The 27,401-nt window shown below is 45.2% G+C and overlaps 1 protein-coding gene across 1 annotated transcript; it reads left to right on the forward strand.

Moving 5' to 3' along the window:
• The first annotated feature begins 737 nt into the window (after positions 1-737).
• LOC118206994 (TBC1 domain family member 10A-like) lies at positions 738-27,401 on the forward strand. Its single transcript, XM_035380235.1, has 9 exons — positions 738-2,192; positions 15,120-15,219; positions 18,571-18,678; positions 19,142-19,248; positions 19,652-19,766; positions 19,910-19,975; positions 21,383-21,572; positions 21,907-22,061; positions 23,973-27,401. Exons 1-9 carry the CDS (start codon positions 2,002-2,004, stop codon positions 24,663-24,665), a joined length of 1,725 nt encoding a protein of 574 aa, XP_035236126.1. The 5' UTR covers positions 738-2,001; the 3' UTR covers positions 24,666-27,401.

Genomic DNA, 27,401 nt, shown 5'->3' on the forward strand with positions numbered 1-27,401 from the left:
AGAACTATCCAGTGTGAAGGTGAAGGTCGTAGATGACTGAAGTCTGAAACCCAGATCGTTTCCTCTCTTTCTCGGCTTCATTCCGTATTTTTGTGTACGGAGACTTTTTGCTGCACTTTTTAGTAGTTCCAGTTGGTGGCAGCACATTAACGATGTGGAAATCCTAACAGAAGTTAATAAGGAAGGAAATAATATATTACGCTAAGTTTTGTTAAAATATGTTGAGTGCGCTGTGTCCGCTGAGGTCATAAAACCTGACTTGCAAGATTATTTTGAACGTGTTGGAAAGCAGCAGTACACCTAGAAAATCAAATTATTACTTGGGGGGGGGGGGGGGGGATTTATTTATACCAACCCAGCTTTAAAATATTCGCATTTTTCGCTATTTACATTTTCACAATGCATTTAGACCTCATAATGCAAGATGCATTTCACTTGGTTGCAAGTAACAGGCCAAGGATTTTGAATTACATCTACAAATAATTGAAATTAAACGAGTATGTCCAGGTGGAACCAACGATGTGCAGACATAATCGAAGACTGATCACTATTGGCTGTATAGTATATAGCGCTCGCGCCTTAGCGTTCGTCTGTGTGCCCTACAACCCGTTCAGAGTTTGTGTACCGAATTAATATAGTCAAACTTATTCGTACCGCCAAAAGTGTTACTTTCAGTGGGCGAGCTACTTTTACAGGTAAATGCTGATCCAGGATCAGCGACCTGGGGCCACAGAAATATTCGGTGACGAGCAGATCATAGGAGCAGAGCCGACACCCTCTTGATCTGACATGACTACACTGCGCAAATGCAAACAACTGGAGCTGAATTGGGATCGGGGAGGATGTTGCTAGCTAACCGACAACTGACCGATTTTCTACAGTAGGAGCACCTGGCAACAAGATCCCAATGACGAGATTAACAAAAGGGAACACGTCTGTGGGATGGTAGCTGCATTCGGAGAATACCAGATGGAGGCGTGTTGAAAATCAAAGTGGTAGACTAGACTAATTCAATTATAACACACTATGATAGCCTTAGCCAGTATTCTGGTGGACACGGGATTGTAGCTACACCAAGGTAAACTAGCAAGAGGAAACCGTCCGGCCAAGGAAGAACTACCAAAGAAAACTAAGGGAGCTCTTGCCATTCATCAAAACCTATTTAAAACCTGTCGTTTTTGGCTGCTTATGTGTACATGGTTATAGTGTCAGTTAAATTGTTGAATAGCTGACGTCAGAGTATTTGAGTTAACTGCTGCTTGTTTCGCAGACATTACAACTGATGTTAGCTAGTCTAGCTGCCAGCGATCAGTTAAAGTTCGAGATATGTTTTGCTGAACAAAGGGGTAACCAGCCTTGGAAATCCCCTAGCTCGCCGCAGCTTGATACATGTACTGCATTAAAACAATTGGTAATTTGGGATCTGAAACGTTAGATAACCTCACAACTGCACACATAGCTAGTCTGCCTAGTTCTGTTTGAGTGTATAACGTTGGGTATTAGCTTGCTAGCTGGCTACTTATTCATTGCTTGGATAACCTTAGCGATAGCTACCACTTTCTAAATATTCGTGTTGTTATTGTAGTCAGTGTTCGCGATAACTTTGTCTTCTGTTAGCCCAAGTGGCCCTAAGCAACTAGCTAATGTTAGCTGAATGTGGGCAGACTTTGTGGCTATTTAGCTAAGGAATGCAAAGCATGTGGCTAACGTTAGTTGTTCACGATAGGCTATGGCTTCTTAGCTGCCTTAATATCTAGTTTCATAAGTTAAATTACCTTACTCAACATGCTGAATGTCGCTTTGGTAGCTAGCTATCACCTTACTGTGATGTGAAGACTGCATTTGAAGACTAAACGTGTCAACGAGTGTTTACTAACGTTACACTGAACGATTTAAATCCTGTCTGACCGCTTCCCCAACTGGTAATCGGACATTCAAGTACGACGCAAACGTTTGCTTTGAACTATAACTTACAAGGGAGTAATCAAGAAGCTCGCTGTTATGGATAAAGAACAAGAAGAGAATAGTGGCCACTCTGCAGATTCGGGGAGTCTGCTGGAGATCAAAGAAAGTCTGGCAGACGGAGAAAGCTCCCTCGGCTCTGACTCTGAAATCAACGGCTTTACGGTCGACGAGAAGCACCCAGATAAATACGGATTCATTGGAGGTGCACAGCAGTACACGGGAGACTCGTAAGTGTTCGATTCACTATGGATTCATTTGGTAGGTTCAGTAACACACGTAACATTATTTAACCAAGTTAACTAACCACCTGTACAATGTTAAGCAACGTAACTCTGTAAACGCCCCTCCCCACGTGGCAAACAAACTGTGGAACGTCTCCTACGCCCTTATTTGAGTAGCTGCTGGTTCATTGGTTTTCTACCTGTAAATATTGTAGAAGTGGTCACGGGACGAATTTGATGCGAACAACGCCTCTTTCCGTTCTTTCCATTGGGCGTATATCACCGTTTTTATTCTACTCCGTTCCCTCCAGAGAACATATATTTTGTATTTATGCAAGCTATGTTAGGTCTTTATTCTTTATTTTCCTGGATCAAATCCCTGTGATGGATGTAGTTAGGGTAGCAGTATGAAACACTGGATTCTCTAACATGGGGCCAGGTGTTGCATGCACAGATCTAAAATGTATTATACTGATGTAGTGTAATTAGTGCATATCATGTCAGTAATTTCCTGGAATTTGTTTCATTTTGTGGACTCTCTTGCCTTTTATCCTTGAGCCCATAGCACAGAATCTTCCTCAACTGTATGGGGAGGAATTTCCAGTTGGATGCTCTTTGTTTACCTGTCCTGTGCCATTCTCCTGTGGTGCATTTGTGCCTGCATCCACTCAGACAGATCAGGGCCCATGCATCCCTCCGTCTCGGGGAGTTGGGGGGGAAACCCTTGGCACTCGGAGCAGTGTCAAGATTGTTTGCTTACATCCACCGTGCAGTCTTGCAAAGAGCGATAAAGACGGAAACACTCTTCCGAAGGCAAACTTGAATCGTCTCCAGCGTGTGAAGGGTACTGCTGAGCCAGGCCATATCTGATTTTCTGCTATTCTGTTCCTTTTGCTGTGCCTTTTCGCACTGTCTCATGGTCCAGGCATGGTGCTGTCATGGCTGGTTCTTCCTTCTTACTCAGCAACTAAGTTCCCACATGCGAGAGGATTAAGTCCCTTTGTGGGTTTTCGTGCTTAGTAAGCCATGTCACGTGCCTGGAAGTTCTCGGTGATTTGTAAAGTCGGTAATGGAAGGTCAGCCTTGCCCTTTAGATTGCATCCAGTCCCCTTCGATGCCTGTGCATTTGTCAAACAGTGGTTCAGCAGAAAAAGATTATATTGGGAGATTCTATTATATTTTCTGCGCAGTTCACTTCCCAGCTGTCTTGGTTGGTGGTTTCTATGACAAAATGGAAATAATGAAAATGGTTAAAAGATAAACCAACTGTCCACTGAATGCTGTGCCACTGCAGTTAAGTTATAAAATATTAAAATGCATTAGGCTATTTGTTTAGTTTGAATAACTCAAGTACAGTTTCAAGAATATATTTATCAGCAACCAATCCGTCCATAGTTTTATTTTTAAAATAGTATTCAAGCAGATATATTGTTTGTGTCTGGGACAATGCCTACATTTACATGCACACAATATTCTGGCTACTGCCATTATTCTGAATAAGGCAATATTCTGAATAAACTGTCTACATGGTTACTGAGAAATGAATGTTCTTTTAGTATTCATGTTTACATGCGGCAGTGTACTGTCAGATTAAACGAGAAATGGCCACGTAAATCTTTTTTTTCCCTTACGTTCTTTATTTACCTTTTAAAATTTTTAAAAGTAGGATCATTTCTCCCTCCATCCAAAAATGTTGTGTTTTTTTTGCAGGGCCTTCCATCCATGCACCTGGCAAACTACTAGCTGTTGGGCTTTACATTACATTACATTCATTTGGCAGACGCTTTTATCCAAAGCGACGTACAAGAAGTGCATTTTCATGATCGTAGACAACTGCTGAACACGGGTTCAGTAAGGTACAATTACTTATTTTGTACAGCTATTTCTAGCTGAGAACAATGAACACTATCCTGGTCTAACATCTGCAAAGCCAAACTAGGCAGAAGATTAAGCTAGAGTATTAGGACAAATACAATTTACCAAGAAGTGCAGGGATGGGGCAACATGTAACAAGTGACAAGGAAAAGGGTTTTTTTTTTTTTTTTTTTTTTTTTTTTTTAATATATATATATATAAAAATACACAGCATGGTGGTGGTTATTCTAGGTATAGTCTGAAGAGATGAGTCTTCAGGCCACGGCGGAAGATGGATAGTGAGGGGGAGGTTCGGAGAGGGACGGGGAGTTCGTTCCACCACTGGGGAGCTAGGGTGGAGAAGCTCTGTGATCCCTTTGGGCGGGTGGGAGGGGTTACAAGACGCCCTGCTGCTGCAGAGCGGAGTGGTCGAGCAGGCACATAGAATTGAGTCATGTCCTGCAAGTAGATGGGGGCTGTCCTGTTGGCGGCAGTGTAGGCAAGGGTCAGGGCTTTGAATCGGATCCTGGCAGCGACCGGTAGCCAGTGAAGTGATCGCAGCAGAGGAGTGACGTGGGAGAATTTGGGGAGGTTGTAGATGAGCCGGGCAGCGGCATTCTGAATCATCTGTAGTGGCTGTATGGCACAAGCTGGCAGGTTTGCAAGGAGAGAGTTGCAGTAATCAAGGCGAGAGGTCACCGTAGCCTGGACGAGCAGCTGGGTGGAGTGCGTCGTCAGGTATGGTCGAATCCTCCTGATGTTGTATAGGAGGAATCTGCAGGACCTTGATGTTGCCTTGATGTGCTCCTTGAGGTCCAGTTGGTCATCCAGGACCACCCCCAAGCTCTTGGCAGAGTGAGAGGCAGTCAGGCAGAGTGAGAGGCAGTCAGGCAGAGTGAGAGGCAGAGGGGCTCATATGAAAATGCAATGGGTAGCCTAGTAATGACCGTAAACAACACCCTCAGGTCGTATGTGTTGCAAACTGTCTTGAAAACCCTGATTGAGATGGATATTCTGAATAAGCTATATAGGCCTGCTTGGCCAAATAGCACAGTAATAGCCCAAATAATACCGGCATATGCCATGTGTCTTAATCAGAATATTTCATTTTCGGCAAAAGGGCCTTATTCAGGATATTTAATCAGAAGTTGCTGTTTACATGACCCATATCTTATTCCAGTTATTGTCTTGTTCGGAATAATATCAGAATATGAGTGTGCAAGTAAATGTACCCAATGAAATGAAGAACCCTTTAACTATTCGGTGGCTAACAGCCAGCCATGAGAAATCTGCATAAATATCTTAAGAACATTCTTGAGAGCAGAGAGTACGTGTAGCTACATTGTACACTGTGCACCAAGATCAACAATATAAATTTGAATTAAGACTCGAGGTATGACCGTGTAAATCTGTCAGCCCTAAATCTGCAGCCCTGGAGACCTGGAAAAGCCAGTGGCTCGCACCTTACATAAATAAACGATACAGTGCGCAGAGACCCAGGCACTGCAGAGGATGGTAATTAAAGTTTATTTATGTGCTTTTTGGGGCAGCCAAGACCGATCTAGCAGTAGGTGACTGATACACAAATACCTGTTTTTCTTTTTCGGGGTTGCAGGGCTGTGTTGGGCTGTGTCGCATGACGCATATGTAAACAATTCTGTGTTTCTGGTTTAAACCGGTCACCAAAAATAAACATGAGGAGCAGAGTGCTCAGTAGTAACAGGTATCTGGTGCACGCCTGTGTATCTCACACACAGACCTTTGTATGTTGACATAGTTCTGTGTTTAGTTGACCCCCCCCCCCCCCTTCCCTTTCTCCTGTCCTTGGTGTCTTTGGTATCCTGTGTCCTTTCCTGAACACAATGGAGGCTCTGTGACAGGCAGAACGATGGCATGACACGATGACATTTCCGGGGAGTTCTTCCTTGCCACTATTGCCTCTGGCTTGCTCTGTGGGGGTTTAGGCCTGGGTAAACTGGAAAGCGTGTTGTGACAAATCCTTTGTAAAATGCGCTATATAAATAAAATTTGATTGACTGGTTGATTTGATGTGCCTTTGAGAAGAAAGTGAATGCATTGTAAATGGGTGTAATGGGCGTGTTTTGTTTCAGAAGAGTTTTGGTTGGTAGTCTCAGTCCGTGGCATCGATCACTGCAATCGAGTTTCAGTCCCACGTACAAGACGTGGGACGTTTTATCCTACAGATGTCTGTTGTCAGAAACTGTATATTAAGTGGTTGAATACGTTGCAGATTCACATCGACAACTTCAGGTTTTTGGATTCCTGTCACGGGTCCACCTGCGAATTGAAACTATAGGCCAACACAAGTACAGCCAGTAGCCTTTGCATTATTACGACTGAAAAAATATTAAGACTTAGCACTATTTAAGAAAATACACAGGGCACCAGTCCTCTCAAACGCAGGGGCTCTTGGAGGACGTTCTTGGCTCAGGTTTGCCCAAGATCTTAAGCATTCTCTCAGAGGGTGTGCATCTGGAACAGAGTTCACCCATGCATTGATTCCCACATATCTTAACCCACTCAGTCAAAACATCATTACTTGATTTGGACATTGGACACAAGACAAGTGTGCTATTTCAGGCTGCATTCCAGTGGTCTGTGCAAGAAAAACAATGGATTCATAAAAATATTCAGGTACTCAGAATCCATCATGGTAACCACGTAAAGTAGCCAGTAAAGAGGCCAGTAATGGCTGGCTGATAGGCTTTTGTAAGTATTTAACAGAAAGAGCCATATACCATTAGTGTTGTTCATGTTTGCATGCTGCACGTAGGTTTACCAACAAAATGAAAAACGTCATATCAAATTCACATAACTTCACAAGGCTGGGAGGTATGGCACCCATGTGATGTTGCTGCAAGACTCTTACAAAGCCGATGATTCATTTTAAGAAGTGCAGGCGTTCACTTGTTTAGCAAGTGGTGCAAGAGTCAGGGGAGACTTAAAGTTCATGGAGGAGGACACTGGTGAAACATTATGAAATTTGTGAACTGTTTGTAAGCATCATTGAACATCCTGAACTGTAGCTGTAAGCCAAGGACCCATCCCTCTCCTCTATTTGAAGATGAGAACTCTGCTGCATTTATTAACTGCCAGATTTTTTAAGTAGGGTGAGCTCCAAAAAAACTGTTAGAAAATTACAGTCTCTCCCTATTGACTTAAAGCACTCAATGTAGAAACTTATTTAATTAGTTTGTGTACTTATATGTATGTAAGCATGGTAGTGATTTAATCTCTTATAAATTGAAAGAAGCAAGCCTTATTGTATCACCAGACCTGCCCCCCTATTGAAATTTGAATGTCTTTAGTTTATTTTAAATTTTAAATGGCAGATTTTGTGCATTCCATTTTACTGTGGTTTTTTTTCCCTGTAGTCGCATGTATTGTTCGCAGAACTCTGACTTCATTGGGTTCTGAAGCTGGTCCTCTGCTTCTCTTCCAAAAAAACAGGGAATCGGCAAGCGTTAGCCTGGTGGTGAGTATTAGGCTAAGTCAGAGTGCAGTGCACTCTACATGGAAATACTCCACTGTTTCTCGGGTTACCCAGAATCCCTGGGAAAAGATCCTGTTCTTTCATTCGGGGCTAATGGAAGAGCAGAGGGGGATCCTGTTGTCTTTTTTGATTGTTCCTTTCAGAGAGCCCCACTCTCCAGCTGGGAAAATGTCTGCAGTTTTTGGCTCTTGCTTGGCTTGCTCCTGCATACCTTTGTGGTCGGTGATGTCATTAACCAGTCTTCTTTTGAAACAAATCTCTTGCACCATGCAGCTTTTATTTTGTTTATTTACCCCTGCAGCTAACTTGTAGAGTTTTTGGACGAAAGGATACAATTTGTTCTTTGGCTATGCTTCCAAACATTATCCCAGACAAACGGCCTCTTTCATCAGAGAAATTAGTTTAAGATCCAGGGAGAAGCCTCAGACGAACCAGCAGAGGAGATATTTTTTTGTCCATGCTGAGATGGGCTGCCCATTTTTAGCAGGAAAGAGAAACCATTTTTGCACATATATGAATACCTCTTCAAATCGTACTGGCACATAGGCTACGCTTTTAATTTATCACAATTTCCCAATGAATGAAATTTGTTGCGTGTGACCTCTAGACAAACCTGAACATCCAGTTTTAGCCACAGCTGTCTTATTGTTCCATAAATAAATACGTCAACCGATCTTTGAAGAATAAAAAATGTTTGCACAACTATATAGGCCTCTGACCAGTTTGTTTTGTCTAAACAAGAGAATGGAAGGAGCGTTGTTAATTTGGAGGGAGGAGCCCTGTTAATATTGCCCTACCTGGTTATCAGCCTTTTAATACCATTCGTTGACTTTGAAACATTCTGCAGCTCTACTGCATAGTGTATTGGTCGGGTTTGGCTGCGCTAAAAGAATCATGAGATTTGCTGTGCGTGGTGTGCTATATTGAATAAATTAGGTACACGGATGCTGGTGAGGCCTAGTTTCGTTGTTCTGTTAAAAAGGGTGTGCCACTAGTCTGCCAACCAACATGCCGTCTCTTGCCCCGCAGACCTCTAGTTCTTATAGTTCCATTCTCTACATGAGGCAGGGAATAATTGGGGCGGGGGTAGCAGGGTCCTGTCAAGCACTCGGAACTTCCTGTTTTCCAAAACTTGGTCGGCCTCATGCCATAGAACGGGGCCTGGGTTGTGTGGGAGTCCTTTCTGCAAGGAAGTGGACAGTTAAGAGGTCTAATCCATTTATGCTAACTTTGGGCTACTTTGTCTTTCAAGAAAAATAAAAAAAAAGCCTGATTTGTACAAATTCTCAAAATATAACTTGGTCCCTTGTGGATTTAAACAACGTGGCAGTTCCAGGTGGCCACCCAAAGTTAGTTGCAGAGTTTCGGGTGCTTTCATTGTTTCTTTAGGCTTTGTTTCTCTAGGACCGAAGAGAGGCCGAGACAGTGCAGCTGTATTTATTTATCTTTCCACTGCGGACTGATTTCCTATCCTGCACTTAGACAGAGCTGAACTCGCTGTCTGAGGGATGAGGGGGCGTTCACCTCATACACCCCTCTTTGAAGGCACTTCACGTACACTGTGATTACAAGGCTGCGCTACAGAGCTAATGACACGCCAGAGGAGGGCTACAAACGATGAAAACCTGTCTGCATTTCAACATGTGAAAGAGCCTTTTCTGCTTCTGGGCAGATCCCTCCTTTTTCAGTTCCTTTTCTCGGGTGTTACTGAAATGAGACGCTTGTTACGTCATCGCCTCCTCGCCTTATGTTGTTAGTCACGTCAGCACAAAGTGGACAGCTTCATTTCTGAAAAGGTGATCGCCGCACCAATTTAAAAGATTGACGTTGTGACGGGTAGGCCTGGTTTTTTTCCACAGTTCTCGTGACTGTGGAAGAGCGCCAGCCATGTTTTGTCTAGGAACTGGTGGCAGATGAGGTGTGGACGTGCTGTGTGTAATTAGGCTGGGATTAGATATTGCGGAATTGTGGGGTTTGCGTTGGTGTTTGCAGGCAGTCGTCTGCTTGACGACAGAGGTTCCTCGCATTTGAAAGAATAATGGCGAGTAACAAATGAAATAAGACGGCCATTTTGGGATCTTTTATCTTGAGTCCGGAAGCTTTCGAGGGGCAGAATGAAAGAAGCAGACTGCGCGACATGGAGTGGAATATTCATTCGGGACACTTCATGCTAACCGAAGCCTGGATACAGCGTACACCCTGCAGATGTTCAAACAATTTAGACTAGAGGAGTGTAAATGACCCAAAAATCCCAAAATACCGCATTTTCAGCCCAGCTCAGCCTTATGTCCCAGCTCAGTGGTTTTCCACAGCTGACTGCAGTCACATTAGTGAGCTTCTTTACACCCATTCTTGGGTCTAATAATTCATCTCAGTGATTTAAGACACAAGTGTTGACATACAGGCCTTCAGCTGGTTTCATAGTAGCCAACTTTGCATTGTATATCACACGTGCCAGTGCAGTTTCGGTAGTTCTGTCTAAATTAAAACCATGATGCGGTTTCTATGCTTTGGTACAGGACACACCTTGTTCTCACACAGTTGTAGGTGTGAAAGCGTTGCAGCAAATTCACACTGCTGTTCTTTCAGATGTGGAGAACCCCTTCACTTTCAATTGTTGTAGACTGAAGAATGTAAGCAGTTCAGAAGTGCTTCCTGATACTTGGGCTTTCCTGACTCGTGTGACGACATTTCTGCTGAGTGAATGTTTATTTAAATTGATCATATCAGTCTCATTGGCTCATTTCATGAGCATATTAGGCTACACTGCACTATCTCAGAGTACTTGGAGTACTCCAGGAGGTGTGGTTGTGTTCCCGCCGCATTTTGACAGTTATATAAATCAGTATTTAACATCCTTGGGCTCTTTCTTGCGCTCCATTTTGGGCCCATCCCCACCGTCTTTCCAGACTAACTCACCGTGGGTCCTTCAGCCCAGTCTTCTGTCTAGCATGTGCCCCAGTGTTAACGTCTCTCCTTGTTCATTCGATACTGTACAAACCTGGAGTGTCACTGTCACTGTCCCCTCCCATGGTTCACTCTGGCTTCCCTGTTCGTTTCTGTCCAGTTCACTCTGGGCCCAGTGTCACATGTTCTGCTCTGATGTCACTAGTTCTCTCTTTATGTAACTCTTTGAGCCCTGGCTCCCGGGCCAGACAACCTGCTCTGCCGCATTCTGAGCGTGCCTCTGAGGAAGGATCAGCCTTACTACGCTGTGCTATGCGATGGGAGACGTGGGCCTGGAGCCACTGCTAAGTACAGAATGGCCCTACCCTTTATAAACGGCAGTTACATTGCCAGAAAGAACCAAAGACAAAAAATAGTTGCGAGCTCAGACACGTGCAGCTCCTGGTGTCTGTGTGGGCTGAACTGCAGGCAGTTTGAGCTTTTTCGGTGTAGTCGATAAAACTGTGTGTGTGCGCGCGTGTGTGTGTGTGTGTTTATTTTTTGTTTGTGCGTGCCTGTGTGTTTGTTTGTGTGTGTGCGCATGTGTTTATGTGTAAGTGCCTGTGTTTGTGTTTGTGTGCGCATGTGCGTGTGTGTGTGTGTGTGGGTCTGTGTGCGTGTGTGTGTACGTGTGTGCAGGTGTGTGTGGGTGTATTTGTGTGTGCGTGTACTGTACAGCCAGCACTTTTTCCTGTCTGAGAGCCCAGCACACTTCCCTCTCCAGCCCTGTCAGATCTGTGGCTTGTTTGTGTTACCATGGGTACCAGTCACCTAGTTCCTCCTAATATGAATAAATACAAACACAAGGTCTATCAAACGTAATGCCCATTTCCTGATTGCAGGGCTGGAACTGTCTGCAAATTCTTTCTGAATGACTGTGAGTGAATGTGACATGTTCTGCAAGTTCATCATGAGTTTAGCTGTATTTCATTGATGCATCAGAAATTTGCCTTGGCACATACAGTACTAGGAAGTACATCTAAATGTCATTGTTCATCTCATGCCATGGTAGGCGGTTAGAGGGTTTGTCACCTCTAGCCCTTACATCCCTCTCTCACTTCTCATCCATACTGATTGAGAATGTATTTGTTTCTGTCATTTATTTTACTTGTGTGGAAACTTCACAGCATTCTGCAGAGCTAAGCACTTCTGCAGAGATGAGCATGAATGCCTTTTTGAATGACAATAAAACGGTTTGTTATTTGCCATTTAGAACATTGCATTGCAATCACTTGCTTAGAAGGAGATCTTATCCAGAGCAGCTTGCCACAGTGGAGAACAGTGGTGTTAGTGTCAGGAATAACAGTGTGCTATCAGTACGGCACCAAGGGCCATTAATAATCAATAACGGTGGTTGCGCTAGCCCATGGAATGCTGTGTCTTTGGAATCCAGGACCTTTCAAAATCTATTTTTGCCATAATCAGCCAATTCATAATAATAACAACACAATAAGTGTATGCCGCTCATAATTTTATTATGACACAGAGGCAGGATGATATGGCAGGATATGGCGAAACAAATTTTTTTGCCACACAGGCTAATTATATATTTTTTAAAACCTAGATGCGATTTCTGTTTTACTTGTTGAGTGACCCAGATAGCCTAGGGTGTAACATCTTGTTTTTTAACTTTTCATTCAAATTAGGCTAAGTGCTACCGATGGCTGTGTAAATATCATGATCAATAAACATCACAAAGGTCAGACACTGAGCGACTATTGGCTCTAAGAAACTGGAGCAATAATTTTGTTGTAGTTCAAGTCTGGTTCATTGCCCCTTAAAAAAAAGACCTTGGAATGTCTGTGCTCATATTTTTTCTTGCATTTTTGCTCTTTTTTCTTTGTAAAAAACACAGAATCCTGCATTAATGCGACCTCTGAATAAGCATAGGGTTAACCAACAGCTGATGCTGTAGCCAAAAGTAAATACCACATTCTTTATTATGATTTTTTCTTTCTTTTCCTGTCATTGTTTTAGTAACTTGCCTTTCAATTAAGGTAGAGCTCAGAACCATCAGAGTGCTTTTAACAGCCCCTTTAGAGGTGGTTCCCATAATTCCTTTCCCTTTTCTGATCGCTCCCTGCGAGGTCACAGGCAGAGGTGGCTCGGCGTGGATGAATTCGGCTCGCACCTGGCGCAGAGAGCCGAAGTTCAGCCCCAGGCCGGCTCACACCAGTGCTTCTCTGTTGACCTTTAATCCCACATTAATTCGCAACACGCTTCAGCCTTTACGATGACCAATCCTGGGCTGCCGCAGGCTGAGCTCTGCGCAGTTTTGCCCCTAACCCTTATCAGCTGGCCTCGTATCCCATCCTTCCCTTTGTTTTTGGCAGTAAGTGCGTCGGCCTGCCCTGGCCAAGTCCAATTTGTCGAAAGCTTGATTTATTCATTCGTCTGTTTATTTATTTACTGAACTGGCGCCGGACTCTGTGTTGCACGAGCGAGTGGGCCTGTGTCCTCCTCTCACCCTGACACTGGAAGAGAAAGGAGACGTGGAGCGCTGACTTGGTTTCCATATTAAGGTTTCTCTTTCATTTCCCAGTCTGACCCATCCTGAGCCGGGTGAAAGTAGAAGCCCAGGAGGTGTGGAGTTGGTGGGCAGGGGCTTCTGGGGACCGTAGTCACCCCAGCCCTTACAGTGCATCTGGGGCAGTGCAGTGCAGTTCTTCTCGGTCCTTGTTGTCAGATTGTGCTGCGCTTTTAACGGCTCACACGGAGCCACCTGCCCTCACACTTTGAGTGGTGTGACTTCACCGCCTCGAGCTTCGTGCGCGCTGCTTGCTGCAGCTTGTGAGATTTCACTGTGTGTCATGTTTCCTGTAGATAAACCCTCTGTATTAGTGTTAGCTGAATAGCTTCTTTTGGCTTTTTCTTAGAACACTGGAGCAGTGAAGAGGTATGTTGTACTACAGCCATTCTGTTATTTTACAGGCAGCCACACAGGAGCGGCCTGTGGCGCTATGGCCTTGTGGTACTGGGTGTGTGGACTGCACTGGCTGTTTAAGCACTTTGCACAAGCTAAATTATTCAGAAGCAGCTCATCCACACAGGGTCAGTCGGAGGGTGCTGATACTGTTCACTAGGGCCCTAAATGCCATTTTTAGCACTGTGTGTGTGTGTGTACACGTTCCTTCACTGTTACCAGGCAGCTAGAACTCAAGATTTTAATTTTTGCCCTTTTTGTGTAAATAATCACCCGAAAGAGTGAAATTTGCATTAACACAGACTTCCTGGCAAATAAGTTTGACATTATTTGATTTCTACAGTACCTTAGGCAGGCCTCTTTGAACCTGTGAGTAAAGTGTGTAGATCTTTTTTATTTTTTAACTAGCATTTAGCCTACATGAAACCAAATTCTGTATTCATAATCTCATGGTTGAATATTCCAATAATTTTCTATTCAGTGCCTGAAAACAGTGAAGGAGGATTGGCGTGTACACGCACACACACACACACGCACACACACACAAAAAGACACACACACAGTGCTTCTTTCTCTGAGTGAACCAGACTTTGTCTGCTTTTCGGCATTCTGGCCATGATTTCATTACAGCCTGGGCAGTGCCTGGCTACACATTAATTTGCAGTAAGTATGACCCTTCAGAAAGAGTCAAGTCTTATTGCTCAACAGCATAGAATGTGCTCCGTCTCTGAGCATTCTCCCTGGCCCCAAGTGCTCTGTCTCACACAGAAAAAGACCAGCTAAACCTCCAGCTGCTCTTACATAGAGATGCGATATGTCTTTTGCAGACCTTTCTCCCGCTAACTCCGTTCTTGTATTTAGCCTATGTGTAAGCAATGTGCAGAAATGTTTAAGGATGTGTATTTGGAGTCATGTTAGCTGGAGCTCCCAAGATTTTATATTCTACCAAGACCTGGTTTTTTAAAAAGAACCCCCCCCCAAAGCAATTTGTGAACATTCAGTTTTTCTGTTCACATATTGACTGAGAGTGAAAAGATTATAGCTGAGGGATCTTTGTTTGATCACATTTTCAGCCAGTAGAACAAATGCCCATGAAATGAATATGCTTCTTGAACATAGATCAGAAAGAATACTGTGTTGCTCGTTGGTCTTTGTTTTGTTAGAAACATGCTTAAAGTAGATTATTGGAGACCTTCATTTTCATCCATGTGCATAATGTTCTTGAATCTGTGCGTGTAAAAATAACAGGGAGGGTCTCTCAGATTGAGTGTTTTTGAAGGAAGCAGCTTGTTTGTGCTCAGCGCTGGGCTGGCCTCCCCTTCCTGTTGCTGTTCTGCCCCTGGCTCCGCCCTCCCTGCTGCGATCCAGACCCAGCCAGCCATCAGTCACAGCACAGATCTCAGCGTGGGCCCGCCCCCAAAGGCGCGCGCCCTTACCCATATGTCTCAGGGTCAAGCAGGCCCCTTTCCACTTCCCCTGAGTCTGTTATTGTTGTTGGTCATGAGGGTGCGATGTGTGCCCCATAAATAATGCACACCTCTGCAGTGGCTGGCTCTCTCAAAGGTTCCCATGGGTCATCATTTCTGTGCACCAGACCCCCAGGGTCCTTACTGCGGAAGGGTCAGTTGAGAAAGCAAAAGTGCTGAGGCGTCTCTCTCCCCTCTCCCCCATCTTGACCCCCCCCCCTCCTTTCCAGGGCTGAAGACCTCCCTCCAGAGGTGCTGAGGCAGAGGGAGGGGAAATGGCTGGACATGCTCAGCAGCTGGGACAAGTGGATGGCCAAGAGACACAAGAAGGTTTGACTCTAGCGCCTCGATCTTTTCTGTAGTGTTCCTTCTCTGCTTTTTCATACACATTCTGCTCTTACCATGCAGAGCCCTTCAGATTCACTGGTTGGCTTTGGTTGTAACCTGTCGTTGTCATGATTTAACCTCGTACGCAAACGCTGCCCAGCAAGTTGCATCGCCACCGCGCCACACCTGCGGAAGTTCCTGGCTCGCGGCCAAGAGCCGACGACGTGAACCGGCCAATCAGAAGTCCTGCCTTCTATATTCATTTGTTATGGTTTTTGCACTTCCTTGCCTGTAGGGATTGGTATATTGCCATTTTATTCCTGGACATGCCTGTTTTTTGAGCGCCACGGCAACAGTTGCCACTGTGCAATGACACCTACTGTACACTACACTGCAAATGTACAAGACTGAACATGTAGCCCCAGATCCTCTGCCATAAACATGGATCATAGAGTTGCTTGCAGAAAATGTTCTGTATAGTAAATAGCTTGTTTTTCCAGTGATGACTCAATGTTATATTTTGCCCCCTTTAAATTATTTTTATTGTGTATTTGTTTATAGTCGTTAAGTACAAGCTAAACATTTTGGCAGCAAGATAATTATGCCAATGATTTGGCAGCTGTGGAAAATCCAGGTTCCAGAATTCAATGTTTGTTCCAATCACCTTGATTTGCTAATTTGCACAGTTCTTCAGCCTGGAGGTAGAACTTATTGGTGAAATCGGCTGGAGTTCATGAGTGGAAGACTTTTGCTTTCTGACCCCTTGTCTTTCCATCTCTGTTGTTTGGCTTTCTCCTGATATTCCTAAAAGGCATCTTTGTGTCATTCTTCCTTTGTAAATTTCAAGGCAGTGCCAGGGCAATCTTTGATCTAGATCCAGCCTCGTCATACTTAACCTAAGCACATTTGTTTGGCTGAAAGAAAAAAAACAGTTTGCAGATGCAACCAATTCAACACCTCTTTTAGCAGGTCTTCAAAAACAGCACCAAGCTGAGTTCCAAATTTTGAAGCATGACTAGAATTTGATCGAGTTAATTGAATTTCCCCCAAAAAAAGACTTTTTGCTTCTCGTTTATTTAATACGTATTCATTTGTCCTGTGTTTAGTCACATTAACATCTATTATCACACTGATTAACTAAAGGACATCACTTTTTGGCGCATTTGACTGATTTAACAAACTGGCCATCTTTATTTTAAAAAATACAATAATAATTCAGTGGCAATCGCAAGCACAACATTTATTTTGCCTTTTTGTATAGCTATTTCCATGGATAAAATTGCATTTAATATTATTATTTTTTGGTAAAAACATTTACTTCATATCCAGGGAGATAGCCAACTACTTTACATGACGTCACATAGCCATTTAGTAATACGATCGCATTTCAGGCTAGAAAATAACCCGTTAATCCAGAGAAATTGCTGAGTTGTCTTAGAATCTTTATCGCAACAGAATGTATCAAGGCTGGCAGTGTCCACATAGCAACGGACGCTGTAATGAAACTTTAAGTACGTCACAATGGGTATAACAGCTGTTTATAAATGTCAGTACGTCACCTGGATTATTTTTGCAGCCCGGATCAAATTTGTTGTGACAGCTGCCTCCCAAAACAAACACCTGAGAGAGGCAGCATGCTGCCTGCATGCGTGCCTCCCCCAAGGCGTTACATCATTGTTTTGCAATGCGCAGCTGTCGTAAAAACATGCTGGCATCGATAAGCTCGGAGGCATACGATTACAATAAACAGGACAACTTGGAACCGGTTCTGAACGGGAACCGGATCTCGATTCCCAACCCTAGTCAGTGGGTTTACTTTGTAAGCGTGACTTGGTTTGAAGGTCATCTGCTGAAATGACCCATGCTACTGCAGTTTCGTTTTGTCCAGTATCAGTGACAGTGTTCCACTTGCACAAAACATTCTTAGTTTTGCTCACAAGGTGCCTCCATGCCTCAGCGGTGTTCTTGCGGTCGCGTGTGTTAGGGTTAATGTGGGACAAAGGGCTCAGAGAAAAGTGAAGCTGAAATGTGCAGTTTCCACAGAACAGCACTTTCACTTCACAGAGCATATTTTTACACACACGCTGTCAGAGCAAACAATAGCAAGAGACTTTGTCGTGCAGCCCATGGGAGTACTCCTTAGTATTTACTGTTCACGCTGTTTTAGTTTGTGGGTTGCCAGTGTGTGTTTGTGTTTGTGCGTGTAAGTGTTTTTGGGTATATGTGTGTGTGTGTATATGCCTATGTGTGTGCATGTCAGCTAGAAAACCATAGGAGAGAATGCAAGCAACAAATAAATCCAGAAAATATCGGCATCATGACAAAGAGAAGCTTTGGGAAAATATGTGGGCCACCTACAAGGCAAAAGTGAATTGCCCACTAGCTCAGATCTACAGGGATCCAATACAGCCTGGCTCAAATGTGCCAGTGCATAATACATTCCCCCCAACACATACTTGCCAGTCAAACAGTCAACCTCCTCTGTTTGCCTCTGGTGTGGGGCAGTCAGATATGATGTATCGATCGCTTTGTGTGTCAGGATGTTATTTCTCTGTCCACAAGGTGGCCTTTTTCCTTTCTTTATTTGATTGTTCCAATGTCCTACACACTAGTACGCCCATATAGTGGTATTGAATCTTTCCTGGAGACTGACGTGTGACATCATATCATCTTTCTCCTTTCTGTTCATAAGCTTTATTCTCCCCTTATATAGTGAGGTGAGTGAGTGAATAGATCCTATTATATCCTATTATATTCCCTATTATATCTGAAGACCAATATGCTCTACCATGCTGTGTGGCAGTATGAGCCTTTCATTATGAAGTACCAGCTGTGATTAGTTTTGCTTGATATAGCACAGCAAAGAATGCAGTGCTCTGCTTTAGTTATTGGAGTAATTGGCTAACATAGAAGTTTGAGTGTGCATTTAAGAGCCAGTCTCCACCTGCTAACTGTCACTTCTCACATTTTTAAGACTGGCCTTGTTTGTGGTAGTTTGTAGCCAGTCAGTTTTATTTTTGAAGGCCAGTGGCCTGAAGTGGAAATGAAACGGTTCTGCGTGACCACAGTCACAGATGGCGAGAGATCAGCTGTGAGCCTGCCTTTATTTGGGGTTTCTTTCTGGCTTTCTTTCTGTCCAGAATAAAACGCTCTTCGGTGTTTCTCTTGTCCAAAAATGACAAGTGTAACTTCAGGCAGAGACAAACGGGTGAAGAACCACTTTGTGCGTTTAACACTCTCTCCCCTCCCCCTGCTTCTCTCTCTCTCTCTCCCTCTCTCCCTGTCTTACTATCTCTCTCTCCCCCCTGCTTCTCTCTCTCTCTCTCTCTGTCTCTTTTTCTCTCTCTCCATCAGGTGCGGTTGCGCTGTCAGAAGGGCATCCCGCCCGCCCTGCGAGGGCGCGCGTGGCTCTACCTGTCCGGGGGGAAGGTGAAGCGGGAACAGAACCGTGGAAAGTTTGAGGTGAGCACTTCGGCCTCCTCCGCTACTCGCCCTGGACTCACGCTCTGTTTATCTGACCAAATGTGACAGGCAACGCCTGTCCTCTGTCACCTTCGCTTACAAAATCCACATCTTTTTCTTTCAGCGTTTGCTGTAGTTCAGTGAGTGGCCGTTACTGTGGTACAAGTGTCCGTCACTGGCGTAGTATCGTGTGCGGTCAGCGGTATAGCTGGTGGTGTAGTAGCGTGGGCTATCGTTGGAGTAGCAGTGGTCGCGCTAGCCCATGGAATTCTGCGTCTTTGGAACCTCAGACATTTCAGAATCTGCTTTTTAAACCAATTCACTTGTGTTCTCATAAAGAAACCTCTGTTCTGCCATAACATGCTGGTAAAAATAGGCGTGTTTTGCGCAAGGGCATAATTGTGAGTGGAATACCGTGCAGCATGGTGGCTGACTGTGCTGGCGGTGTCATTTTGTCCTTCAGGAGTTGGACAGTCAGGCAGGGGACCCCATGTGGCTGGATGTGATTGAGAAGGACCTGTACAGGCAGTTCCCCTTCCACGAGATGTTTGTGGCGCGAGGAGGTCACGGGTAAGCTGAGGGGGGTCTGCTCTCAGACACACAGACTCTCACACGAGGGTTCGGGAGAGTTTATAAACAGAACTGACGTCGGTTGTGCCTGAAGTGCAGAATATGAAAAACTGTTCAATATTTTAAAACTGAACCAGAATTTGAAGAGGCATTTTGAGTGGAACTGAAATTTACACAGATTTGAAAGTATTGCCATGGAGAGAGGGAACTGAATTGAAGGACTTGATGTTGACAGTTATTGAGTTAGCGGACTTACCCCCCGTTAGGAGCTGAATTAAACTCAAACTGAATTACAACTGGAGAGCTTAAAGGAAGGGATCTGGGTGGCGAGTGAGAACTGGGTTGCAGTTGAATGGGTAGAACTGACCCCTCCCTCTGGCCCCCCCCCCACCTCGCTGCGCAGGCAGAGGGACCTGTTCCGCGTGCTGAAGGCCTACACCCTGTACCGGCCAGACGAGGGCTACTGCCAGGCCCAGGCCCCCATCGCGGCCGTGCTGCTGATGCACATGCCTGCGGAGGTGAGCGCGTCGCGCCGCGCGTGTGTGTGTGTGTGTGTGTGCGTGTGCGTGTGCGTGTGCGTGTGCGTGCGTGTGTGTATGACCACGCGTCAGTGTGCAGGAACGCGGACTGAGCAAGCCTTTCTCTCTCTGCTCTCCTGCAGGACGCCTTCTGGGGGCTCGTCCAGATCTGTGAGAAGTACCTCCCGGGATACTACAGTGCGGGCCTGGTGAGACTGATCCCTGACCCATAACCCCTGATCCCTGACCTCTGACCTCTGACACTGTTCCTGTGGTCTATGTATTTAGTTCAGATTGCTTGCAAGACTTGGGGGGGAAAAAAGGAGATTTGGTGTGCTACTGCATATAGTGCTTGTGTTGGTTTTTTTTTTTTTTTTTTAATCTAGTGTAAATTATGTAAGAAGTTACACATCTACACAATGCAGCTGCTACATATCGCCATTTTAATGACCTGTCAGTACACAGTCCTATCACTGTCACTGTGTAAAAATACATTGTGGTCAAAGATAAGATAAGGTTACTGGAGAAAGAGTGCATTGTGGGTATATGGAGAGAAAGTGGAAGGAAAGATGGAATGTGTGGCATCTCAAAGCCATCAGAATCGCGGCTGAATGGGATGCCATTGTCAGAGTTCATTACCATGGGGAAGAAAGAACAGATACAGACATCAGGAACACTGCCCTCTACTGGCTGGAAGAGCTCTGGACAAACGCACTTCTGTTTTCGGCCGGAAATCATGGGAATCCTGTATTGTCGTGGCAACAACACCACAAACAAAAGTATTATTATTGAGTTTTGAAGTAAACAGCATTTCCCTGTCTTGCCCCTGACAGAGGGTTTACTATTTCTACCAGTTCAGGCAATTCTTTCTATGGAGTTCAGGCAGTTAGTGTGGGAAAAAAAGGACAAACAATAAAATGTGAAAGAGAACTTAAGTGGGAAATTACAGCATCTCTAAATACAAGCAGCAGGTGAACTATGGGGCTGCTACACATTGGTGATGGTTGAGGTGAGTTTCACCCCACGTTAATGTAAAGAGCTTTGAGGGTGAGAACAGTGCTGTATAAATGCAAGGCATTATTATTACTATGTGTGAAAAAGAGCCTGGTTCTATATCTCATTATTAAGAGCGTGCCACAAGGCCCTAGGGCACTGCTGACTGCGGCCTTTCCTGTGTCCTCCACGCTACCCCCGCCCCTCCACCTCATTTACACACTCTTCTGCCCGTTATACTGTTACTTGCTTTTACCTTGCAGACTTATTTTTGAATTTCCTGGGGTCCTTTATTTCTGTCTCTTAAATTCAGGAAGCTTTCAAGTGTCCTATGAGTCAGGTGACTAAAAGCTGAATGTGTTAAATACAAAGAGGGGATGATTCAGTTAATGAGAGAACAAGGAGCGTTATGTTCTGAATTTCGGAGGCATGAACTCCAGGGTCCGGTATGAAACGGTGGCTTTGTGCCGTCGATGTGTTGCCTGAGAAGGCTTGAGGGTATGCGTCACGTTCTCTTTCTGTCCTGCCGCTCTCTCTCACCCCCCCCCGCCCCTTTGTCTCTTTCCCTTCGTCTCTTTCCCTTCGTCTGCGTGACGGCTTGCTGTTCCCCTCCCCTCCTGCAGGAGGCGATCCAGCTGGACGGCGAGATCCTGTTCGCCCTGCTGCGGCGCGTGTCCCCCATGGCGCACCGCCACCTGAAGAAGCACAACATCGACCCCATCCTGTACATGACGGAGTGGTTCATGTGCGCCTTCTCCCGCACCCTGCCCTGGGCCTCGGTGCTGCGCGTCTGGGACATGTTCTTCTGCGATGGTGAGGACCGCACGCGCTCACTGCAGCCGGCTCAGATCTGCGCGTCCTGTAGGCTGACTCTCTCTCCCACAGGCATACGCACACACACGCTCACTCATTCACGTTCATTTACACACACACACACACACACGGTCACTCGCTCACCCACGTCTATACACGCATACACACACTAACAGCGGTCACGCTGAATTTCTGACAAACATGCACTGATAACAGATCCACCAGCCCAAAGTACAGTCATTCTCAAAGACCCACAGCACACAGTGAACGGTGTACAAACACCGTAGCCGCAGTGGCGTAGCTTGCTCTGATTCCCCCGCCCCTCCCCCCGCAGGTGTGAAGATCATTTTCCGGGTGGGCCTGGTGTTGCTGAAGTGCATGCTGGGAACTCAGGAGAAGCTAAAGGCGTGCCAGGGTCAGTATGAGACCATGGAGCTGCTGCGTGCCCTGGACCCCCACTATATGCAGGAGGGCTTCCTGGTCCGAGAGGTAGGCCCCAACTCAGCACACCACCCGCAGTCTAGATCACCCTGGGAGTGGGAACGGCACCCCCAAAATCACTAAGCAGAACTTAAGTTGAGCAGATCTTAACTAAAGCCAGGCTTCTGAGTGGCTCAGCTGGTAAAAAGTGCTTGTCATGGGCACAGACTGGACCCTATAACTTGGGCATTGCAGGTTTGAGCCCAGGCTATGGTGTCATTAGCTGACTATAGCTATGAGCTTGAAGCGGTGATCAACTGTTTGCCTCCTCCCAGTAAGGTAGGGGATGGTTCCTCAGGATACTGCTACATTAGTCTCTACCAACAGACCTCTGCCAGCTGGCAGTGAGAGATTCAGCTTTCTTCTTACGGACGCTAGCGCTCCTGTAGTACTGTGGCCTTGTAGAATAATCACTGACTCACCGGTGGATGTATTAGAGCAGAACCCTTGGTCTAGAGCAATGCCTGCTGTGGTCTTTGGGTGTGTGTGGTTGGAACAGTTGTGCCTGCACAGGCATGGGATAAAAAGCAATCATTTTTGGCTTCTAGATATCCTAAATGTCCTTGAGAAATGGGAGCTTATTTGTGGAGGGAATGGAAACTGGAGCAAGTCTTTCCCTCCCAATGACTAAAGCCTCTCTGACTGTACTGATTCTACACAGTACACGCTCTCTGAAGAACAATCTGTAGTTAACAAGTTCTTATCGCCAGGGACCAGGCTCCGCGGGGAACGGGGCCCACGGTTCCTGCAAAGGACCTTTTCCAGATAGCCTGCAGCACTTTCCCCACAGCCTTCTGTGTGCTTTTCATATCGCTGTTCTGTCAGTTTGATTTGAAATAGTACGGCCATTTAAAATGAAAAAACGCATGCTTTTGCTACTCAGTGGCTTGCGTGTGCACGTTAGATATTAATGTACGCTATATGACCAAAAGTACCTGCGCACCCCTTGGTCTGGGGCTGTTTTTCATGGTTTGGATTTGGCCCCTTAGTTCCAGTGAAGGAAAATCTTAATGCTACTGCATACAATCACATTCAAGATGATTCTGTGCTCCCCAACAGTTTGAGGATAGCCCTTTCCTGTTTCAGCATGACACAGGGCACACAGTGAGATCCATATAGAAATGGTTTTGTCGAGAACGGTGTGGAAGTACTTAACTGGCCTTCAATGAGGCCTGACTTCAAGCCCATCTAACGCCTTTGGAATGAATTGGAACACCAACTGCAAGCCAGGCCTAATCGCCCAGTCAGTGCCCAACCGCACTAATGCTCTTCTGGTTGAATGGAAGCAAATCTTTGCACCAATGCTCAATCATCTAGTATAAAGCCTTCCCAGAAGAGTGGAAGTTGTTATAGACCAGTGGACCAACTCCATATTAATGCCCACAATTTTTGATGTTGAATGTCAGGTATCCACATACTTTTGGCCATGTAGTGTATGTATGGGGAAAAGCTGGTGCTGGTGGTGAGTTTTCAGAGGCTGTGTTGTTAGACTACACTTACCCAAATTGGTATTCTTCTTACCATTTATGATTATTGGTTGCTCAGAGTTTAAACGGCTTTAAACAGCTTACAGTATTATTTCTTGTTTACATACTATGCATTTTGAGAGCTGGATATTTTACTTTAGCTATTTAAAAAAATACCATGCTCAAGGGTTATAGAGGTTAATGCCCAACCTGGGAGCGTAATCTGAAACCTCTTAAGATAGAAATGCAGTTCTTTAGTCATTGCACTTCAGTCTATGGAGAATGCCGTAGGGCTGGGACAGGCCTGCAAATATGATTAACACTCTAAATTTTTGAGAGCTCTTAAAAAAAATCCCAGAAACCATTACTTGTCCTTTTCTTTGCCACTTAACCCTAGGATCACTCATACATCCCCATGTTTCTTTTTTCCCTTCCTGTTCTCTTGGGGTTCCAGGTTCTGGAGTTGCCGGTGTCTGAGCGGGACATCGAGAAGGAGCACCACACGCAGCTGAAACGCTGGAAGGAGAACCGCGGTGAGCTCCACTACAAATCTCCTCCCAGAATGCACGGCGCCAGGGCCATCATGACTGCGGAGCCCCCCAGCCGCCAGGACCTGAGGCAGAACCCCACCATTATTGTGGAGTTGCCCCCGGAGTCGGACCTGCCCGACGACTCCACCCTGAAGCCCGAGAGGGAAGAAGCCGAGACGAAGGAGGAGAAAACGAGCGTGAAGAAGGGCAAGGACGAAAAGAAAAAGGAGAGGAGCCTCAGCAAGAAGATCAAGTCAAAGAAGGCGGCTCCACAGGACATTCCCAACCCCTACGCCCTGCCCACTGACCAGGAGCTCCTCCTCCACTACACAACCCATCAGGGTTCTGATGCCCCGCCCACTGGCCCTGTGCCACTCCTCAACGACACACCCCTTCAGGGTTCCGATGCCCCGCCCACTGACCCTGAGCCCCTCCTCAACGACACACCCCTTCAGGGTTCCGATGCCCTGCCCACTGGCCCTGTGCCCCTCCTCAACGACACGCCCCTTGAGGGTTCCGATGCCCCGCCCACTCACCCTGAGCTCCTCCTCAACGACACGCCCCTTGAGGGTTCCGACCAGAGCCTGAGCAGCACGGAGCAAGACACCTACCTGTAGCCGGCTCTTGCCCTCCCTCCTGTGGTGGGACTGTGACAGTGCAACTCCGAAGCTGCCAGGAGTGGGAGGAGCAAAGCCGCAAAACTGGTCTCACTGGCTCACCCGTCTCAGCATCTCAGACAGACCTCCCTCTTCCTCTTGCTCCTCCTCTTTTGTGTACCTGCCTCCTGTCTGTCTGTCCATCTCCCAACCCTCCTCCATATATTCCATTTCACCCTGCCCCTCCGTCTCCCAGAACATTCCTGTTCTTTACACTTTAATGGCCACCCACACTGTGACTCTCAGGCCAGAACTCACCTGCAAATGGGAGAATTCAAATTTTGTTTGTTGTCTTAGACTTTTTTTCTTTTTTTGTGCTGCTTAGGTGGAGATTTTCTCCTAAACTCTTGTTAACATTCATGGCTGCAACTTCACTGTCCTCACTGACTTTCTTTTTCACTGATGAAATGTTGTTGCCATAAATTATGTGAAATCATAATAAGAGGACCAAAAATTTACCTCTGATCTGCCAATCTTACATAGGTTACCGTATAATCATACCTAGTCTTAGCATGTGGACCAATGTTTCCTCTGTTAGTTGGATTTTAAGAGATTGTGGTGCACAACAGGAATGATTAAGCATTCTAGTCTTAGCTCTTTTGTACAGAATGCCAGTATTTTTTTGGTGATTTTCAAAATACTGTTGTAGAGACTTGAAATGGTTTCATTTCACTGCAGGAAACCACCAGTAAGGTATAAACAGCATAGGAAAGCCATTCCAAGTCTCTGATTTGAGCTCAGAATGCTTAGTGTGTCGCCAGTGTAATTTCACATCTCACATATTGATGACACGAGAGTGGGGCTAGCACCCCACACCACAATGTGACTATGTAGCGATAATGTGCCAGGCACTTAGACTTTTTCCACTCCACACTGTGCGCTTTAGGCCAACGTGAGGTGGAAAGTACATTGTGGTCTTCTTTTAACATCTTGGCTTTAAGAGCTTGCTGCTTCAGTTTCAGGAAGAGGAAGTAAACCTTTTTTTGGACGGGTGGATTTTTAATCTCTAAACCAAATATTCAGGGGTTTTTTGTGGGGGTTTAGGGGTGGGTTCTTCGTGTTCATTATTGTATGGTCTCACCCACCACCCACTTACCAGGTGCATGGCCAGTGGTTGTGCCACAATCATCCGTGGTGGGGTTTGTATTTGGGGACTCATGGGAGATTTGCCTAACACAGCTGTATGGAATGTACTTTTAGCCCTCAGTTTGAGGGTGTCTGTCTGTGGCCTTCCCTGGGGCAGAGATTCTAAGGACCACGCCTACAGAGTATCTTATGTGCTCGGGGTTTTATAAAGAGCTAGGGAACATTTACCCGTGTAGAAAAGTCAGGCAGATCATACATTAAAGTGCAACTGGGAAAAATGCACTTACGCAAGCGCATAAAAGTGTGTGTTTGCTTGGTTTTATTGGGCACTGGTGTCTCACCATCAGATTACGTTGCCTGTGTAAGCCAAGGTAGACCTGACTCAAGGGACCCATGAACCTTTGTAATCCTCTCTTGGAACCTTTCTTAAATGTTTAGCTAAAATCTTGCTTTTATTGTTATTATTTTCAGTCCTCTCTGGTGTGCATTTACCTTTGGAGTGATGTTACACAGTATGTTTTGCACATTTGCAGGCATACAACAAGCCAAGCCAGCAAAGGTTGAAACGATGTTTATGACACATCTGGTATCAGAAATCTTACATTTCGTAAGATTTTTTCCAATATTGTAAAGGCAAGTTGTATATAACAATTTAAATACTTAACATTGCTTTATTTCAGATAGAAAGTTGAGACTGTTACGACACTATACATCTAGATTTATAAATAAAAGAAGCACTTTTGTACAGCTTCTTCAAGCAAATATTTGGGAAGAATGTGTATAAGCTGTTTGTTGATTTTGCTTCCCCAGGGAAATGATTGCTCAGAATGATTATTTTAAAGCTTTGTATTACTGAAGATATCGTATGCATGTGTAACTGAGATGCGGTCAGACTGGAAGAGGACTGTTGCTTTGTGGCCTGGCCGCAACCATAGGTCAAAGGTCAGCGTATTCACATTGATCACACAAGGTCTAGTCAGGAGCCAAGACAATGATAACTCTTATATGCTGTATTCAAGATGCAAAAAACAAGGCCAAGATTATGCAAGTATAAAAACTGTAATTTATGTATGTATGTTTAGTTTTGTTTGTTTTTTGTCAGCGCGTTTGCTGAAGGGAATGTCACACACTCGTCAGCCCTATTTGCCACCGAGTGTCCCAGAATGCACTTGTTCTTCATGTGATTTGTTTTGTAAGTACAGAATTACCATATTGGTTGCTTCCATTTAGAGAAACGGCTGAATAGGCTTAAAAGCTTTTTGGCTTGATTTGAAAGGAGATGTCATACAGAGATTCCAACCACAGTCATTACAGCTATGGCAGCCCATTCATAAAGGCAGATTCTGTAGAATTGTGTGACGTACGTAACGCAGGACTGCGTAACCGGTCTAGTAATTCTGTGCAAGGGGAGTGAACATATTGCTGGGTTGTGTGTGCACTAATCTCTCCCAATGTTATTATCGCTCTGTTGAGTGAAAGCCAAACAATCGTGTCGCTGTGATGGACTGGTCGGATCAGATGACCACTGAACTTGCTGCCCACATGCTGCACAAATAAGACCTGCTCATTGTTCATTGCTGTCCTTAATAAACATTTTTTTGTGCTTGTTGA

This window comes from Anguilla anguilla, chromosome 10, assembly GCF_013347855.1.
Source record: "Anguilla anguilla isolate fAngAng1 chromosome 10, fAngAng1.pri, whole genome shotgun sequence".
NCBI lineage: Eukaryota > Metazoa > Chordata > Actinopteri > Anguilliformes > Anguillidae > Anguilla > Anguilla anguilla.

Coding starts and splice junctions, on each gene's coding strand:
- LOC118206994 (XM_035380235.1), top strand. CDS start 2,002: ATGGATAAAGAACAAGAAGAGAATAGTGGCCACTCTGCAGATTCGGGG. Junction 15,220..18,570: donor TGGCCAAGAGACACAAGAAG/GTTTGACTCTAG, acceptor TCTCTCCATCAG/GTGCGGTTGCGCTGTCAGAA. Junction 19,249..19,651: donor GTGGCGCGAGGAGGTCACGG/GTAAGCTGAGGG, acceptor CTCGCTGCGCAG/GCAGAGGGACCTGTTCCGCG.